This window comes from Drosophila mauritiana, chromosome 2R (assembly GCF_004382145.1).
Source record: "Drosophila mauritiana strain mau12 chromosome 2R, ASM438214v1, whole genome shotgun sequence".
NCBI classification, from domain to species: domain Eukaryota; kingdom Metazoa; phylum Arthropoda; class Insecta; order Diptera; family Drosophilidae; genus Drosophila; species Drosophila mauritiana.
This window is the reverse complement of record NC_046668.1, coordinates 6135190-6155098: the sequence shown is the minus strand read 5'-3', so window position 1 is coordinate 6155098 and position 19909 is coordinate 6135190. Positions and strand designations below refer to the sequence as shown.

Here is a 19909-nt window from a genome sequence, read left to right as displayed (position 1 = left end):
GCGCTCCTGAACAAGGTCCACCCTAATTCCGCGGCAACTGCAGCAGGAAAACGTTGCACACTTTTAGGCGGCAGCTGATGTGTACCCTGATTAAGGGAGTGCTTTTTATTGAAACTTTAATTGCATTAGTTACCAAAATAACCACTAAATATTAATTATGACTCGGTCAGTTGCCTGCAACCGCTTCTTGTTTGTACCTGCGCAATGGGAATCCCGGAGAGCCACCAGCATCCACAGCATCCGCGCCAGCTGATTGCTGCGTGTGGATCGCAAGCGCATGGCGTATAAAAGGGACCGAGGCAATAGGATTCCAGTAGTCCTGTTCAGCGATTCCTCCCCAGCGTGTTGGTCCTCAGAGAAGCAAAGGCCGAGGCAGCAGCAGCAGCAGTATCCGCAGAAAAGGAGGGACTTTTGCAGTGCAGAGCAAACATTTAAAGTGCCCAAGTACGTGTGGTTCCAAGTTTAGCTCGAGGCGAAAGTGGGTTGACAGTGCCGTGAATTGTACCAGTTTCCCAACCCCTTCTAATAAATTAATTCCGTTTCGCCTTCTGTACCATTCACAAACTAACGCAAACACAAACGCAAACGCACAATTGCAGCTGAACGACGGTAACTCATTTTGGCGCGCCAACCTAAGATTTCCGGCTATATCCTGCATCCTGCCCAGCTACTAGAGTGAGAAGCGCGGAGAGAGGCGGACTGCCAAGGGGTAAGTAGTGCGGCAAGCGTTTTCGTCTCATTTGATTGCAATTAAAAGAAATTGCTGTAATGGCGAGTTGTGATGGGTGGTGAGTGGTGCAAGGCGCCACGTTTGAAGGATTCCGCTTCACCGTGGCATCAACAAGCTGCCAGACGCAGTGAAAGACTTGAGAGGCGCGAACGTGTCACAGAGAGATGCGGCTGGGACTGCGGCGAATAAAAACAAATGTGAACGAAACTAAAATCCATAAATTGATTTTTCCGCCAGCAAGAGCAAAAAACGAGCGGAACAACAGACAGAAGTGTTGCCCAGATCCGGGTCCAGGTGTCTTCACATTCCTCTACTTACCACGTTGGCCAGCCGAGCCAACCCCAGTAGAGCAGAGCAGCTAGACAATTGCAAAACACAGACGCAGAGGCATCATCCTTAACCCCTGTTCCCGCTCTTAACCCACACAGCCAGCTGCCCCTGTCTAAAGCTCCGGCACAGCAAGGATGTACGAGAGCAGCATGAATGCCATGCCACACCACACCACCGTGTCGGTGTTTCGGTGTGTGGATGTGTTGGTGTCTGGCCCGCAGCACTTTTCAATGTGTGCCACTGCCTCCCCGTCTGTATGTCTGTGTGGATTCGAGCTTGTGACGTAATGTTTGGAGGTTTTTGAACTGAAGCACACTCTCACCAGCACACGGCCACGCAGCAAGCATTGAATGCTTAAGCTCATTACGGCTTCAGCTTTAATAGCCACTTTGCCCAGGGCCATCTATTCTCACCTTTGACGGACAGGACGACTCCGAGTAAACTGCTGCATTCAGATACAAGTTATGTTTACTGTTGAGCTCTATTCAAATAATGTACTGACATCTTAGTCCTTATCAAGCGTGGCTATACTCGAAGAATAAATTTATTTAGTGGCTTTTATTCGCAAACTTCTGCAGCAAGTTTATAAATTTCTCGTAATTTCCCAAACTATTTCGATAGTTTAAAGTTCACCATTCCCTGAAGTTTCTTTCCGTACAGCTTGCTCTTTGAAAGTAGGTATCCGGCAATTAAGTTCCCTAGCTTTAATCTAAACATTTTTGTTTCCTATAAATTTAATTTTATATGCAAATAATATTTGAAATTTCCAATTGGTAACTACTTGATGGATAGAAATCCACTTGCTAAAGCTATTTGCACACTTATCGTGCAACACAGAACAACTCGACTTTCAACTTTCAACTGCCAGACATAACAAAGTGCATTTATCAGTTGCCACAGCAAGCCGCAAACTATTTATCGCATAGGTCAATTGCCACCTTTCAAAGACGTTCCTCAAAATAGAACTAAGGTAACCAGTGGGTGGCACACGAGTTTTCAACACGTAATTGAGTGCTCGAGAGCTGCGCCACCGCCGAAGACTTGCAACTTTAATGGGCAGCAGGGCGCCCAAGAAAATTATTGATTCGAATGGGGCGGAAAGTAGGCCACTTCCTGCGGCCAGCACAAATGAATTCGAAAGTCGCCATTTGGCCAGTGAATGCATTTGCAGTGCACTCGAGCTGGGTTAATTATGACAAACCGGAGACATTCGCCCAGGCAATTAAGCCCCTTTGTTGCCAGCCATTTGTCAGGCGGTTGGGGTGGTGGGTGGTGCATTCCCACTGCTCCACTGTCCACGCTGGACTTGGGTAAACTAAATCCGACCTTGTCCACCTCCAGATCCACCACCTCCCCGGGGCAGCCGATAAATAAGCGTCCGCCGAAAACTAACGAGCGATACATAAATAAGCCAGATAGAAAAAACGGCGGAAAAGGGTCAACTGCATTAAATGCCAACTGCAGGGTGAGAAATGAGCCAAGTGCGAGGCGGCGGCGGAGGAAGGAACAAAAAGTGAGAGACTGCCAGCGAAGTTAATTACAAATGTCCAATTAGGAAGCTGACAAGGCCGGGCTGTCCAGGAGCGGAAGTCCTCTTTGATGCAATTAAAAACGCATCTGGCCGCAGTGAGCGAAAGTCGGACAAAACTGCACACTAATCGCAGAAGGCAGCCGAGAATTGCATAACTAGAACCCATTCCTCCTCCTGCAATCTCCAATCGGAAAAGGGACCAGCCACAGCATGTGGTTGGTTGGGGCATAAAAAAAGGGTGTAGCAACTGCTGCTGTGGCCGAAACTTTTCGCCTGATAATGGCAAAATCGCAGCGCGCTGGAAAGTATGCTACACATTTTAGGTATTCTCGGTGCTTCATTCTCTTTGTGATTTGAAGAGAACCCGGGCCATAAAGTACAATTTATGGTCATTTATCTAGCTTACCCCTAAGCCCCGTCGTCAATGGCGCAAATTTTTTAATTAATAAATAAATGTTGCGGAAATTATATCGCAGTTAGGCGCTGCCATTGTGCACGTACATAATTACGCGATTTGCCGAGGATTAAGTGCGACTGACAAATGCTGTGGGAGGCATTAATGAGCACAAAGCGACAGGATTCCAGGATACCACCCATTCCTCAAAGCGAGCACACACACCAATACAGTCAGGCCTCCCAAGTCGTTAGTATCCCCAAACTTGAAGGAAGTAAAAGGCTCTAATCGAAATTAATGTGAACTTTTAGGGAAAATGGCAACTTGTTTCACAGGAAAATACTATAGCTCTTATATTAACAATAGGCATTCAAAAAGGAAGCTTTAAAATAAATTATACATATTTTTGTAATTTTTATGGCATGCTCTACTGCACATTGAAATATTACGAAAATGACTGAGGCTAGCATTTAAATTCCCCATAAACAAAAACGAAACAGCTGAACCCAAGTTTGATTAAGAGGATCCTCCACTGTGGACCACCCTTAGTATTGGGTCATGATTCTTCCTGTCACTTCCGCTCCAAGGAAGCGTGAAAACGCAATCCTCCCTCCCCCCGTTGATTATGCTTATGATTTGGAGCCCGGCATTGGATGAGCTCGGCCACAAAATGGCCCAAAGGTGTGGGCTGCCAACGCTCAAATTGGACGCATAAATATTTCCCTTTCCCTGGATCCTTTGCCTAATTGGCGCGAGGATTGCGCTGGAATTTGCGATTCATTGTGTCCGCCGGCCACTTGCCAGCGACAAATTGCATTTCGAATGCAGCTGGCCGACTGAAGTGAAATCAAGACAAAAGCCGGCGGAACTCGAATGCAATTGTTTGCAGCCAGGCGCATGAGGAACGTTGCAATCGCCCCTCGGGCGCAGCTTTGCACACTTCTCAAGTGGCTAAGTGGGTGGAACTGGAAGGAACGGGTGGATCCAGCTGGGTGGGTTAGGTGGCGGGCGGGGCTTAAAAGGATTACGGGCGGGTGGCGCAGTGGGAATCCATTAGCAGCGTATACGGTTGTTGATTCCGCCAAAGAGCGAGGCTCGCACTCGCGCCTTCTCCTAGCAACCAGGTGCCACTGCATGGACTCCGGGCCAGCTGGGCGGTGGTGAATCCCACGTTCACAGTTGGCCATATCATTCACTTTGTTGCTGCAATAATAGATTGACTTAAGCTCCACGTGGAATTGAAAGAACTTGTTAGCCCGTTTGCAGATGCGTTTTCCCTCTTCTGTTTTGAATAAGTACAGGATATGGCCATGTTTGCTGTCCTTGTATCCTTGGTAATACAAGTACAAGCCACATTTAGTTGTAAGCTAATCAAACCTAGTTAGATTCAGCAAACCCACTTTTTGCATACTAAGTACAATGTGATTTGAATTTTTGCATCGCAGATGTAGTTTATTTAGAGAGTAGATAAATAAATTACAGTTTTAATGCCCTATTGAGATTTCTCCATTAAAGGCTCTTAGTAAACAAGTTAATATACAAGTTAATAGCTACTCCGACTGCTATGGGCAAAACCCTGGATGGTTTACCATACTCGTAGCGACCTTACGAGGGCAATGAATCGTGACCACTTCACATGACAGGGAAATCGGTGGAAATCATCCGATCAACGGGACTTGCGATTTACGAGCCGAGAGGCGGTTGCTATAGGTCAATAACAGTAATTCCCCCCTACTAATACACTAATCGGCCTAATATCTCGTTAAATTTTTATCAGCACTCGACTTACGAGCTTATTATCGGCCAATGAGTTGAAGAAACTGATGGGAGCGCGCAAAATATTCGCACAGTCGGGCGACAAAGTACGTATCGGTGATAAGTCCGGAATTCGAACGGAGCACTACAAGAAATTATACTTAAGTTTTTAGTTTCAGTTTAATCAAAAGAGCTACTATTTTCTATTTCGTAAGAGATTCCGGTTGTGATATGCCTTTGAGTACACTTAACCATAATTGGAGTTATTTATGCCCTTTCCTCTATTCGATAAGGAAATTTTGAGCATGATATGATACATATATGATATATGATATATGTACTTATTTATGACACTCACAAATAATATTCACTGAATGGATTTCAATAGAGCTTTTTAACATTTATATTTAAAAGATTTCAATTATAATGATTCCTTAACATTTTTTTTAAATTCTAAAGAAATGCAAAATGTTTTTTTTAAAACATTGAATATATGTCGCAGTCAGTGGTTTTTTCTCCCAGTGCACAGCCTGATAATAGCCACTCGAAACAAATGAACGGGCCACATCCAGGCCACCCCCGCGGCGAATCTCTGTCCATCGCCCGTGTCTGTGCTGATATTTGCATTATAAATAATAAAACATAATAATCTGCCTTAATCGAATAATGACCCCCAACCACGGCGGTGGCGTCGCTACCACGCTGCGGCCACCGTCGGATACGACGGATCCGTCGTCCGTCGTCCGGACTCCGCGAGCAGAGGGGAGAGAGCGGGGCATGGAGACGCCGTCGTGAGTCGGGGATGTGGTAAGTGGGAAGTGGAAGTTCCCGCAGGCAAATTATTCAATAAAGGCCACAATAAGAGCGAAGTGAAAAATATAGAGACCTGTCGTCCGGAAGAAGAGAGGTGCATACATATGTAAATACTGGAGGGAAGCCAGAAATCCACGTGCTTCGCTCTCTAGAAGAAGGGGAGGGGCACTCAACGAAGGGGGGAGGGTGCGCCAACGAATAACAGAAATTTTAAAATGCTTTGCAAATGCATTTGTGGGCCAGGTACAGGGGGACAGCGGTAAGGTGAACTGCTAAGCGGAGCATTTGGCATTCACGAATAATTAATTTTCTACGCTCTGTCCACGGAGTGTTAGGCCTTTCTGCATATTTAAGCCGCACTCTTAATACCCTACAGCTTAGGCGGACTTAGTAATAACTGACTTTTGTTAAAATGTGTTTTTCATAAATATTTAAAATTATAATCGTGATCATAATATATTCAAAAAGATTTCGTTCGAATGCAGCTACATAATTAATTCAAATAAATGGGCGGATTTGTTTTTCCAAACTTAGATTTTGTTTTTAATCAATTATTTTAACTAGATATTTTAATATTTTAACTAGCTTTAACTATTCTGTGTGGTTCCTTATCAGTAATAGGTGCTTCAATGTTCCGTTTAGGTAGTAAAGCCACCTGTTTAAGGCTCTGTTCAATTTAGCGTGTGTTCCCTGTACTGCGCTGACTCACAAAAGCTGGACTTGTTTTCGATGCGGAGGTGATGCCAGAAATGAGTGTCCGTCCGTGCGCCCGTCACATATGCAGATCCCACAGTGCGCAGTCCCAAAAGTCGGTCACCTGCTCCACTTCGGATTTACAGCTCAGGTCTGGCAAAACGTGCTGGTGTTCCGTATGTGTCACTGGACTCGCCGGCGATAATTCGAAAGGAAAACAGCAATAAGCCCCGCACTCGTAAAACAATCAAACGCCTGCGAGTCGCGGCTCTTAACCAGTTCGCTATCATCTATCACTCCGCGCCTCCGGAGCTGAGGCGCTGGGCACTCGAGACGCGGCTGGCTTGGCTTACTTTGTTGTCATCACCATCGACTTGGCGAACTCACATCAGCTGTTGGCGAACGAACCGAAAGCGTAGCGTTTTGCACATCAACATTCGCGCTCTTGAGCGGAGCGGAGCGTCGAGCGTTTCGAAATCAGTTTCAGTACCACTTTGTCCGTTCGCGATTGCGTGCTCCGTACGTAGTCTTCTCTCCGGCGGAACAGCAACACCACCACCACGCCATCAGCTGCTCGGATCCGGACAAAAGAAGAACGTGCCGAGCAAGAGTGTGTCCAAGTGGGTGAAGTGTGGTTGCAAGCGGGCAACGACCCAACGTTAGGGCCAGGTTTTGGAAATCCCCCTCGAAATTGAAATACATATGTACATATGTATGTATGGTATGTGCGGTTGAAAGTCAATTTCCGATTCGGGAAGTTATTTACGGTGATTCGGAACCGCTGCATTGCCAGCTACACTGAACGAAATAACCAATACGAAAGCAATTCTCAAGTTACTAAAAAACGATTTTAGAATGTTTGAAATGGTGTTAATCTGAAAAAGTGAACAATAGAAAGGTCAAGTGCGTGGAAAAGTGATTAGTAAATGAACGACATTCGTAGCGAGTTACAAAGACAGAAAGAAGTGTAAACATTTCAAATATTTAGCAATTAAATTAGCCACACATAATTGGAAAAATACAAAACAAAAAGAACAAGCTGTTTTACACAATAAACAAGCTATAAATATATATGTACGCTTGCATTTCAACTTTATTCCAAGCACGACTCTTTAAAGGTTTCTGAAAACCCATTTTAAAAAACTGTGTTAGTGTGTCAATGCAACTTTATAAAAAGTGTAAACAATGCAATTTAACTTATTTAAAAATCAACAGCATTGATTTAAAATCTTAATTACAGTAACATTGCAATAATATTACAAGAGAACGAAACATAAAAACAATACAATTATCAAAGATAATGAATCTTGAGTAAACCAAACCATTCAAAGTAACTTTTTGTGCAAACCCGTGAGCTCCCACAATTTTATGTTTGCTTATAAATAAGCTGTTTTATTGTTTTTTTTTTTGTGTAACCGCTGTCTGGAATCCGTCTTATCGCAGTTTTAACACTCATCGAATGAAGCGAACACCCCACTCCATTTACGGGTATTTATCTGGGCGAAGAACACCCACCCCCCACCGATTTCGGGTTGGCCAACTGGCGACCATGACGCCAATCTCAAGTGTTTGAAAGGCCAATGAAACGGACACTGAAGTTCTGGCGATTCATTGCGATCCGTAAAGCTCCCGAAGATTGGGCTCCTTGCCAGTTGGTTGTTATCTCTGCTGCTTGTGCGAAACTAAAACTCAATCTTGATGGAAAATCTACCTTAATTTGCACTTAATGAGGCAAATTGATTCAATGCAGTGATTAGGCATTTTAAATTCAATGGCCGGTTATCAGCGCCAAAACGAGCGATCTAATTAGCTGATGTGGAAATGGGGAAAAACCGTTTGCACACACGGCATGTTTTTCGCGAAAATAACAGTTTCATCTCGCGGCGGCTAATGGCATTAAGCCATCGAGATGCACGTGCCCAAATAGTGACCCAAATGCCATCGGAATCCGAACCGGAATCCGGCATTCCAATGCCACTTCCAAGCCACTCAATTTATTTGGCGACGCACTCGCTCAAAGTCAGCCAACTGGCGCAGATTGCATTTGCCAAGGCCCCAGGCCAAATCCAAATCCAAATCCGTTGCTAAGTCCAAAGCTAAAGCTTAAACTAAGCTGAAGCTACAAACAAATCTGAAAATCCGCGCAGAGCAACAAGTGGCATTGGGGCGAATGGGGCGCTTAAATTCAACTCAATGGCTTTATTGAAGCAAATTGCAATGTCACAACAGCAGCCGCAGATGCAAATTCGCGTGTAATCAGCCCAGTCAACAAGCTAATTAAGGCATATTAATATCGTTCATTTTGGTTTACCCAAAACCACAGCATTTCGGTTTGTTCTGATATCCAATGGGAAATATGCAAAGGGTATACTGTTTAATTTATGAAGCTTTTTGCTAGCTTGTCCTATTATTATTAACAGCTGGTTAACCAATAAAATTAGCCAACATATTCAGATAGGTGACAAAAAACGAGCTGACGAGATTTATGGCTGAAGGGTTGTAGATTACACTGCAATTTACTCATTTATTTCCCCATTTACTACATCTGTTTAGTATTTGCGTAGAACAGCACGTTTGCTGGCTGAACTAAAACAAATTTGAATACCAGCTGTTGTAGCTCAAAGTAATCTCACCTTGAAGCCATATCTCCAACTTTCGAGTGACGAAAACCAGAACACTCAAGTTCATGGCCAACACACAATAGCCTCGTTAGCAATATCATTTCAACACAAATGGTTTGTAAACCACAATGCAAGTAACAACAATACAATAACAATATAAGTAACTAACTTATATTAACCGCAAAATACACGGATGTTCTAGGCACACAGAGGTGGTTAGCTAATAGCTCATTTCCTAATTAAGCCCGAACTGAACTGAACTGATCTGTGATCTTGTGATCTTTGCCTGCTTGCAGAAGAACCACTGCTTTCGAATATCAGCTTTAAGCAACCACGACGACTGCCCCCAAGGGAAAAGAGTGTTATCCAGCCAGCAACTCAACGGCACCACCGAGCAGCTGCCACAGCACCACCGCCCACTAGCACCGCCGTTTCCAGCTGCGAGTAGCACCTCTTTCCAGCACTTTCCACCCACTAGATGGATCTGAAGCACAGTGCGGGTGGAGCTGGCGAGAACAGCGAGACCTTCATTGCCACCAGCAAGTCCACAGACATGATCACGCCCAAGGAGAAGGAGGGCAAGGGGGCCAAGGCGGCGGGTGGCCATAACCCTCCAGCCGAAGGTAAGTCATATATAGCATAATTAGCATAATAGCATAATCATTATCCAGAAAGACATTAATGGATAGGCTCCCAAAAGAATACGCACATGTCTATCCATACTTGAGATACCATACTATTCCTGCACATATAAATATATGTACTTCTATTTGACAAAGAAGCATGCTTTTAAAACCAAACAAAACTAGTATCCAAGATACGAGTATCTTCAAATAGAACAGTAATCTTAACAACTAGGTCAGTTATCAATACCATATTCTTCAAACGTATCATAAAAACGGATCAAAAACACTGATATGATATGATTTTGGAAATAGTTATTAGGGGTAGCAACACTGGGCTGTGGAAAAAGTTAAATTTGTAAAGTTAAGAATCAAAGTATAGATAGTTGGGAATCAAAGTAGTTCGATCTCGAAAAGCACTTGAAAACGTCGAAATGTAATCAATTTCCCTGCCAATCCAAATAGTACGACCGCAGCAGATGTACTATCAGATTTAAGCGAAATGATTGAGTTGGCAACGTGAAGTTGTGCTTTTCAAATAGATATTAGATACTTTCGTATCCCACTTTTACCAGATATCCTTTAAATTATCTTTGGGCGTGCGTTTCAAATAGATATTAGATACTTTCGAATGCAACCTTTACCAACCTCTGGGCATGCTTTTAAGATAGATATTAGATACTTTCGAATGCGACCTTTACCAAGTATCCTTTATTAGATACTTTCGAATACTACTTTTATCACATATCCCTTGGAATATCTTTGGGCGTGCCTTTCAAATATATATTAGATACTTTCGAATGCAAACTTTACCAGATACCCCTTAAAATATCTCTGGGCGTGCTTTTCGAATAGATATTAGATACTTTCGAATCCGAAACTTGCCATGACAACCGTTTGAATGCCAGCGACTGCCATCCGAACCCAATCCTGTGAGTCCTGCCGTCCGCTCGCTCACCGGCGACTGGTGGATGTGGGTGCCATGAGGCACTACTTACTATAACACTCGCCTAGCTGGCATTTCAAGCCGAACAGTCGCGCAGTTGACTTGCCGCTGCAGCTGAATGTGCACCTGCACTTTGCATGTCGGACGCGAACGAGCGTTCTGGCCTAACTGCGCCTCAAGGTAGGCAATAGTATCTACGTGTCTGTGATTGTGTTGCGGCTGCATAGATGTATGGGTGCGTGGGTGGGTGTGCGAAGAGCAATGCATTGGTGTGCAGTGTGCAATCCAGGCAACACACAATCACCACACACAAATGCACTCGGCGAGCCTGCCAAAACCAAAGCCACCGCCGCACATTCACTTAAAAGCAAGCCAGCCGCAAGCACTGCAAGAAAAAAGAGTCACCTTTGATTAACTATGAATTTAAGAAACAAATTTCCTAAACAAGGAAATATATTTTATTAAAAATCGCACTTTGAGAATCTTCTATGAACCTAAGGAATTGCACCTACATATATAGTTTAAATACCTCACTAGGCCACCTTAAATAACATAAATATTTATTGTTTTATTAGTAATCCCTTATTTTTTTCTGTGCACTGTAAACACATGTGTGACCATTGTACCTGGCTGTGTTTGTGCATACACGTGCTTTAACTGAAAACTGAAAAATACAAATAAAGCACGGCATCAAAGCGTTTTGTACTTTCAATGTCATGCAAGCCGAAAAGTTAGTGACGTCGCCTGTGAATTGTCACAAATTGGAACGAAAAAAGATGGTTATAAATAGAACCAAAGCCTATATACTACATGCATATATAAACAATCCGATGCATGCGATTCCATAGTGATACCAAATAGCCATTTAATTCAAGGTGCAAAACTGCGCATTTAGTGTGCCCGTTCTATTTGTAATCAAACATTTTAATCATAGGAAAACTCCGGGGAAAACTAAGAGTTCCCACAAATGACCAAATCAAAATTGCCTTTAAAGCCAAGGATTTCCACTCAATTTGAACAGAAATTTGCGCTCTCATTCAAGTTCGATTTAGGTCAATGCAAAAATAGTTACTTAAATGAACCTCATTAGCGAAAATCGCGGATTCCATGAATCGGAATTAGTTAAGCTACAAGTCCATCAATAATTTCAAATTTCGCGGAAACCATTTTCAGAGGAAATAAACTCATGGGGCCTAATTTCATCTTATTCAGGATATTTTGCTACGCCGAATTACATTAAATATATTCAAAACAAAGTAATTGCAGCAAAACAAAAATACTTAAATTAGTAACCCAATAAATGGAAATGTTTTTATAAATTCAAAAGTTATTATGGATATTGATAATCCCAAAGATTCCAGTTACACCCCCATATAAATTTAGAGACATAAGCTGCCTAGTATAACTTACAAGATTGCCATTGGAGGCCTTTAAGTTGGAAATTTAGAGACGTACCGAAAAAACCTCAAGGCCGCGACGTCACTAGGAAAACAGAAAGGGCGGATTAACTTGTTACGATAATGGGGCGATGGTGGGCGCCATCATTTGCATGGATATTAGCTTCGGAAAAGGCCTTAGGCGCGAGTGGAAGTAGGGAAGAACTAGTGAGTAGTGTAATCCCGGCCCCTGATCCAGTTAATCCGGTGCTGCTCTACACGGGGTCCTCCTCCGCAGGATGGGAAGCCTTGGGCCGCGTCATGAGCACTCTGAAGTGGCTTTCACCTGGCTGGCATTCAATTTCCACTTTCTATTTCTTAGGGTACAAAGTCTACGCCCGACGCTGGGCGGTGCTCATCCTCTTTGTGTTCTACTCATCCTCGAATGCCATGCAGTGGATACAATACACCATCATCAACAACATAATAACCCGGTGAGTGAACGGGCTGCGAGGGCGATTCGTGCGGTTCCGGAACATCGCGTCGCGCAATTCGTTAAAAGTTTTCGAAAAGCTCATTAAACAACTTGACTTTGGGGCTGCATAAATTAACTTCAAGTGCATTCTTGCTTGGTCCTATCCCGCAGCTACTATGGCATCAGCGACAAGTGGGTGGACTGGACGTCCATGATTTATATGATCCTGTACATACCGCTCATATTCCCCGGCAGTTGGTTTTTGGATAAAGTGGTAAGTGCAGTGCCAGTGGAGCGAAAAATAGTCTATAATTATTTCCACATATTGATAATATACCTATGATAAGTATTTAAAATATTATTAATTTTATGTATCCCATTATTATTAATATTACTATATGACCCAGAAGAAGAGGGAGACATTTAAACATTTCTTGGCACACTGTTAGAAAATGAAAAATAAAATCGAATCCTGATTAATCCCTACTTTCTAGCTTATGTAGTTCCCGCGAACTTGCGGACATACGGACACACGAACGGACAAACAGGAGGATATGGCCAGAGAGTGTTGAATAACGCCTCATTTTACTTGTTTCATAACTTTAGGGAGTGTATTCTCAGCATTTTACTTATTCTACAGCATAATTTAGATAATTTGCCTTCATTTCACTTAAAAGTACCACTTACTTAAAAGTTGCCAGTGCCATTGTTTATAGCCCCAATTGTTTCATTTGCGTGTCATCAACAGGGTCTTCGCATCACGGCCCTCGTTGGAATCGTGGGCACTTGTGTGGGTGCCTGGATCAAGGTCTTCTCGGTGGACCCGTCGCTCTTCTACGTCAGCTTCATCGGCCAGTCGATCGTGGCCCTGGCCCAGGTGTGCATCCTGTCGCTTCCCGCGCGCCTGGCTGCGGTGTGGTTCGGTCCGGACCAGGTGTCCTCGGCCACCAGCGTGGGAGTCTTTGGCAACCAGGTGAGTGGATAGCCGGAACACGCATACGCCGCGTGGCCGTCGTCGTCGATGGGATACTGTAATGCCATGTACGCCAGCTCCGACATTGTCTTGTGAGTTAGTGAGCCGTTGAATTTGCATTAACACAGAAAAGGCAGTGGCCCGCCTCCGACCCAATTCGGTAGATTGATGCAGCAAGTCGGGCAAGGACAAGTGGGAACGTGGCCCTAGCCCACTTCCGGAGCGGCGGAAGTGGCTTGCTCGGACATTTTCGAGCCGGGTGGCCTGTGAATCCTGGCCAGTCAATCATGAAATTGCCCAAAAGAGTTGCCCGAACTGGCGCACAAGTTAAACAAAACCGACAACGACTGGGTCGCCCCGTGCCACGCCTCGTTCCGCCTCAATGGCTCCCGAATGCTGGTAATGCATGCGGCAGGCTCTTTGAGTGGATTCAATTTGGCGCACTGCATCCGCATCTCTGGCCAGCGGCAAGAGGTTCAATTTATTCAGCAGCGACAAACAAACGAAATGACCTCTCCGAAATTCCCCGAGCTTAAGTGATTGCCCGAATATACCTTCATCGTCGTCATCTTCCAATGGGGCTGGACAATTGAAATGTCGCCGTTGGAGGAGCAGCGGGAGGAGGAGCAGATGGGCTGGGCTGGGCTGTGCTGAGGTGGGGTGACATGCATTATGCGGTTGCAAGTGCACAACTCGAGATGGCGGCCAACCGACTAGTTGAGATCTTGACTTTCGAACTGCCTGCAGGGAATGGGAATCAGGATGGCAATTCAGTAAGCCAATGACGAAGACACTTTTTATTAACCATCAACGAATTTGGAACGTGTTTGGGAAAGTGGTTTATCCACTTGTTTCACCGAATTAAGGCCAATTTGCAGTTGAAGCCAGTAGATGCATGTTGCTTGTTTTAAATTATCTGAGAGATGTGAATGAAGACAAAATTAGCCACATTATTCACATCTATTTATTTTGTAGCAAAATAAGATGGGATTAAATTCAATATAAAATACCCAATAGTTACATGATATATTTAGCATACCCTAGATGCATGTGCATCTAATGCAACACAGTGCAGATTGGCTGCACTTTTTGCTTTCGACAGGTTATGGGCTTAAACACCGCAAAACAATTAGGCCGCTTGCTTAGCCATCAGACAGCAGTGTCAGGTGGGCCGGTGATGAATGACAATGCCACTGGGGGGAGGGAGGAGGAAAGAGGGGCCTGGGAATGGGGAAGGGAAGGTAGGGGAGGAGGACGAGGCGGCTGTCAGGGGATGTGGAGCAGTTTGGTCTTTATGTTGATTTACGAGCGCGTCGGACGGGAGGACTGAAAGTGCAAATATGGGGCTCAAATATCCAGATCGGGCTTGCACCTCCACTTCCACTTGCACTTCCATTTCCACGTGTGCACCCACTGACATCCCGGCAAGACACATTGCATCCTAAACGCACCTGTGTGTCATATTTGCCTTTCACTCGAGTGCAGATGAAAAGGCTTATAATTTCCGTTTGTCCCAGGTAGGAAGTCACAATGGGATGTGACATTGTGGGGCAACGTGATGAGGATGAGGGTGAGGACGAGGATGGGGCGATGATGTGGAACAGTGGGCCGGAAGGCGAAGGGCTTAAAGCCAGTCCGGGTAATCTCTTGTCGAAATGCCAAGCCGAACTTGTGCCCGAAAAAAGAGCCTTCATAAAAAACGCAGCGTGGGGCCACATACCGAGTGACATTGAAAGCGAACGCCCAGCCACCGGGCCACCACCCACTCCCAATCGCCTTGGCAGCCTTATCTGGCAAGGACGACGCACCACACGCGCTTGCAGCATCTCATCCGCCCCCCAAATCTCTGATTTCTGACTGGCTGAGCCGAGCTGAAACGGATTTGGCGGAGGAGCATTGTTGCCAGAGTGCTGAGCAAACACAGTTTCTTATCCCGCCGCCTCTTTCATCCCCCTCCCCACGTTGCTTTTTTTCCGGATGGCCATGTAAACACGGCCGGAACAAGTTGTGCCGCCAAGTCGAGAATAACGTTCTCCAGGGCCGCCAGCGAACATTCCGCCGGATTGGCGAACCCTCAGTCCCTCCAAACGAGGCTCAGACGTTCGATCCGTCTCCAGCCGACTCAAATATTTACTTCCGATGCCATGGAGCGGGAGCTCAGACTGCAGCCTAGGGTCCCACTCGAATGTCCTTTTGCGTTCCCTCGTAAATACCCAAATGACCGGAACAAAGGGTACGGACAACGGACGGGGAACTGGCAATGGGGAGATGGAGATGTAGGTGGAGCTGGAGCTGGAGATGAGCCGCTGGCATCTGCCTGGTTTATGACCCAGCACTCGGATACATTTATGCAAATGGCTGCAATTCTATGAATTTGCTCGGACTCACTTTGCCCAAGTACTTCAAATACCAATCCAATTTTCATTGCCGAATCAAGCGGATTTATTTAAATTCATCGGTTCCAACAAACTGGATCCTTGACATTTATTGCGGAAGGATTTATATAGGAGAAAGTGTTTCGTTGGAAATTTTTAACTTATACAACGTTTGAATATCCAGGCAATTTTAATTATAAACAAACAACTTTGTACTATATACTACATATGTCTGGAAAGAGTGATTTTCTACCTGAAAGAGGTTTCCGCAAAGAAAAATCCCAACGCCTGCTGCGTAATCCGCGGGAAATTCTTCGTGGGAAACCCAGATGAATGCGAAATATTCGGCTTACTCGGATAATCTCGGCCCTTCTCCATGAAGTGGAATGGCAATCTGCTAAGTAAAGATGGCACAGGGAAAACTGATTATGTTTGCGTGCTCCATTAAATGGTGGCCCCAACCCGAAGCACGGACCACCTGCAGCTCCGGCATCGGTGTCTGTTTGGTCACGATAGTGGCAAAGGTCAGTGGGAATTGAGTTCGCTCCCCTGGCCGCCATTGGTTCTCCTTTCCTTTGTTGTGGGGAAACCAAAAGCTATTGCCAAAAAGGAATGCTCCGCTGGGTTTATTGTGTGTGTGGAGCTGAGCTGCTCAGTCGGCTGGCATTTTCCTTTGTTTGCCTAAATGAAAACAATCAACGGGACTCAGGTGATTATTTTTGGACAAAAGGCAAGGTGTTTCAATTCAATTAAAATGTAAACACTCGCCGAAGGCCTTTGCTAATTAAATAATATGCGATATGCGACTGGATTAAATGCACTTGGTGCCTTAACTTTACTTCAATGCGCATATGAATTTAATTTTACGCCACTAAAAGTGCTTTTACGGTCCAATTTATTTTCCCGACTGTCATATGTCAGCTAAAACCGATTTATAGCCACCGAAAAAAAGGTTAATATAATAGCATTATCACCTGCGACGCTCGACTGAAGGATACCCTACAATCAATAGTATCCTTGGGAAAATATATATGTTGTTTGCTCCCAAGGTTCTAGTGTTCAAAAACGACTTTATTTACATCAAACTGATTGAGCGATTTACGAGCATCCTTTTTGAGATACGTTACATAATCCACATGATACCCCGTTGTCGGTCCTTCACAAAAATCAAGGAAAACAACTAAAAATTGCATAGCTCAACTTTTATGCGGAAAAAAGTGGAGCTGTCGCAGTTGACCCGGGTGTACATCTATTTTTTGCCCTGGAACAGCGCCACAAACTTTGACGAAAACAAAAACACATAGGCAACTGAGGAAAGCAGTTAGTGGGGAATCCGGCATAGGAGGAGCAGGAGTATGCATCTATCCGGGCCAGGCCCACCATAAATCAATTTCACAGTTGCAGCGTGAATACTGGTAACACAAGTGCACGGGGTCAGCGGGGGAAGGGGGTGTTGTGAGTGAAAGTCCGGAAGCGGAGCAAAAACAGACGCGGATTCAGAGACAGCGGCGGAACCGGAAACAGATTTCGCTTTGAGCAACTTGTACGTACCATCGAACATCCCGCCCCTCTCTTTTCTTCTTGCAGCTGGGCGTGGCCGTGGGCTTCGTGCTGCCACCCATGCTGGTGCCCAACTCACCGGATCTCGAGACGGTGGGCAGTGATCTGCAGATGATGTTCTACTTGGTGGCCGGGCTCACCTCCATCCTGCTCGTCCTGATGGTGATATGTAAGTTTAAGTCGTTAATTTACATCAATTTTACATTTTTACATTTGAATAAACAATCGTTATAAACTTTATGAGCTTTTAAAATATTCCACATCTTTGATTAAATCTTTAAACATGTTATAAACGCCATAAACCATTAAGTTTGAGCAGCAAGAATTAAAAGTGATAATCCCATAATACTTTTGGCAGTTTTCCAGGACAAGCCACCCACTCCGCCATCCGCCGCCCAGGAGGCGGCCCAACTCTTGGAAAGTTCCGGAGCGGAGCAAGTCAGCTTCATGCAGTCGCTGAAGAACCTGATGACCAACCGGAACTTCATCTTCCTGCTCCTCTCGTACGGCATCAATGTGGGCGTCTTTTACGCCATTTCCACGCTCCTCAATCCGGTACGAACGCATACTCCCACTCGATTAATGAGCGGCTAATGGGGTCTTATTGCTGGGTGTCTGCTTCCAGGTGGTGCTGAAGTATTATCCCGGCCACGAGGTGGACGCCGGACGTATTGGGCTCAGCATTGTGCTAGCCGGGATGCTGGGCTCCGTGGTATCGGGCATTGTGCTGGATAAGACGCACAAGTTCAAGTGAGTACAGGCGCCACAAGCAGATTTCAAGGGCTTTTCCGAACGTGTTCGAAACTCATTACGCATACGCCATGTGGCCCCGCTGAGAACGGGCTGCTCGAGAAAGTTTTGGCACAGCAGTTGCACAAGTTGTTATTAATTGAATGAGGGGCTCTCAATGCTTAATGAGCTGTACTCAATGTGGTTAACCTCTATTCCATCCAGGGAAACGACGCTGGCGGTCTACGCGCTGTCCATGGTGGGCATGTGGATCTTCACCTTCACCTTGGACACGGGGCACATCGCGGTGGTCTACCTGACGGCCTCGCTGCTGGGGTAAGTTCAATCAAGCAGGAAGGTTTCTATTGGAAGATAAATCTATATCAGTAGAGAGTGATCAAATTAAATGGTTTCCCTGTGACTCAATCCCTCACAGCTTCTTTATGACTGGTTACCTGCCGGTGGGCTTCGAGTTCGGCGCCGAGCTGACCTTCCCGGAGCCGGAGGGCACATCCTCCGGCCTGCTGAACGCCTCCGCCCAAACCTTCGGCATATGCTTCACGCTCTTCTATTCGGAGCTGTTCACAACGTTTGGCGACATAGCCGCCAACATAACCATGGCCGTGATGCTGATTGTGGGCACCATTATCACGGCCATCACCCAGTCGGATCTGCGGCGCCAGAACGCCCAGGTGCCGGCCAGCGGCCAGGCTGGCAATCCATAGGAAACTCAGGCCGGCACGGCGACCGTCTTTTATGTATAGTATTCCACGCATATCGTTTTACTATTTAATTTATTTAATAGTTTACTGTACATTCCGTTGTAGCCTTAAGTGTTGAATTTTAAACTGTTCATTAAAGGTGCATAGCAACATACACACGAACACAAACACGACACGACACGCACACCACATGCGAATACAAACACGAACATGAATATGAATATGAGTAAGCTTAGGCAGTTATTTTTTCAATTTTATATTGGCCACCGATTACGGTTTAGTGCTTAGGTTAGATGAATCCAAATTCAGCAGCCCCGAGACTTGCATCGAAATTCCGCTTTATCTTTGCGTTGCCACTGCACTGCAACACCAACTAACACAGGCAAGCCACACAGTACAGACGAGACAAGACATGTTACGTATTACGTATATGGAAATATGCCCAGTATTATAGCCCTAATATTCTAGCGAACGTTGACAGTTTGATTGCTAAGCGGAGTATCCAAAGCAGTTTGAGGCAGTGTATCCGAAACCAGCGAATGCCGAATTACCGAACAGTAGCTGCGCTGCTCTCGTCTTCGATTGTTGTTCCCCCCTCCTTCGCCTTTCGCCTTCTGCAACAGCGTGTGTACATAATATATATAACTGTATTCCGAACCCGATCCACCGAGGGCGCTGCTACTGTTGTACAAAGCACAAGTATATCCTGCATATCTGGCAAACTGTAATATTTTGGATGATGATTTACAACTAACAGCAGATTCAAGTCAAAATATATACATATATACCTATACGAGAAATATATATCTATACATTTGATAGTGTTGTGAAGTAGAGGAACCCACACTGAACACTCCGCCGGCGGCAATGCGTAATCCACTTTTGTAGATAGCCTTTAGGCCGACCTTTAGGCCAAGTGACAAGCGCAAGGAAGTTATGCATCTTCCACCCAGAGTCAATTGAGATGGCCAAGGAGCAGACACACTGACTACCTGACATGAACCACCTACACAGTACAGAAACCCTGGTGCCGAATCCGAGATGGGCACTAGAACAGCCGGCGTCGTGATAACACGCAAGCTTTAACTCTCACTTGTTGTTAGATTCCGGATGGTCAGAGATAAAAAGATAGTTAACACGCGGAAGCCACGTAGCGATTTCTTCATAGCCACGAGTTCTTGCAAAACGATATATGTGAATGTAAATGTGTACGTGTATAAAAGTATTCAATAAACTATATTAAATAATCAGTGTACAACTGGC

At 45.1% G+C, this 19909-nt stretch overlaps 1 protein-coding gene across 6 annotated transcripts; it reads left to right on the top strand.

Annotated features, from left to right (window-relative positions):
- The first annotated feature begins 353 nt into the window (after positions 1-353).
- Positions 354-19891, top strand: LOC117136653 (feline leukemia virus subgroup C receptor-related protein 2). Of its 6 annotated transcripts, XM_033297651.1 has the most exons (11): positions 354-444; positions 600-709; positions 9164-9490; positions 12195-12306; positions 12459-12561; positions 13036-13260; positions 17223-17364; positions 17554-17750; positions 17821-17945; positions 18150-18260; positions 18361-18649. In XM_033297651.1, exons 3-11 carry the CDS (start codon positions 9346-9348, stop codon positions 18647-18649), a joined length of 1449 nt encoding a protein of 482 aa, XP_033153542.1. In that variant the 5' UTR covers positions 354-444; positions 600-709; positions 9164-9345. The 6 variants fall into 6 exon arrangements, with proteins under 6 accessions (XP_033153542.1, XP_033153544.1, XP_033153540.1 ...); XM_033297653.1 differs by lacking the exons at positions 354-444; positions 600-709 and adding an exon at positions 6330-6397; XM_033297649.1 differs by lacking the exons at positions 354-444; positions 600-709 and adding an exon at positions 6350-6866.
- The last annotated feature ends 18 nt before the right edge of the window (positions 19892-19909 follow it).

Coding starts and splice junctions, on each gene's coding strand:
- LOC117136653 (XM_033297654.1), top strand. CDS start 9,346: ATGGATCTGAAGCACAGTGCGGGTGGAGCTGGCGAGAACAGCGAGACC. Junction 9,491..12,194: donor CCATAACCCTCCAGCCGAAG/GTAAGTCATATA, acceptor TCTATTTCTTAG/GGTACAAAGTCTACGCCCGA. Junction 12,562..13,035: donor GTTGGTTTTTGGATAAAGTG/GTAAGTGCAGTG, acceptor TGTCATCAACAG/GGTCTTCGCATCACGGCCCT.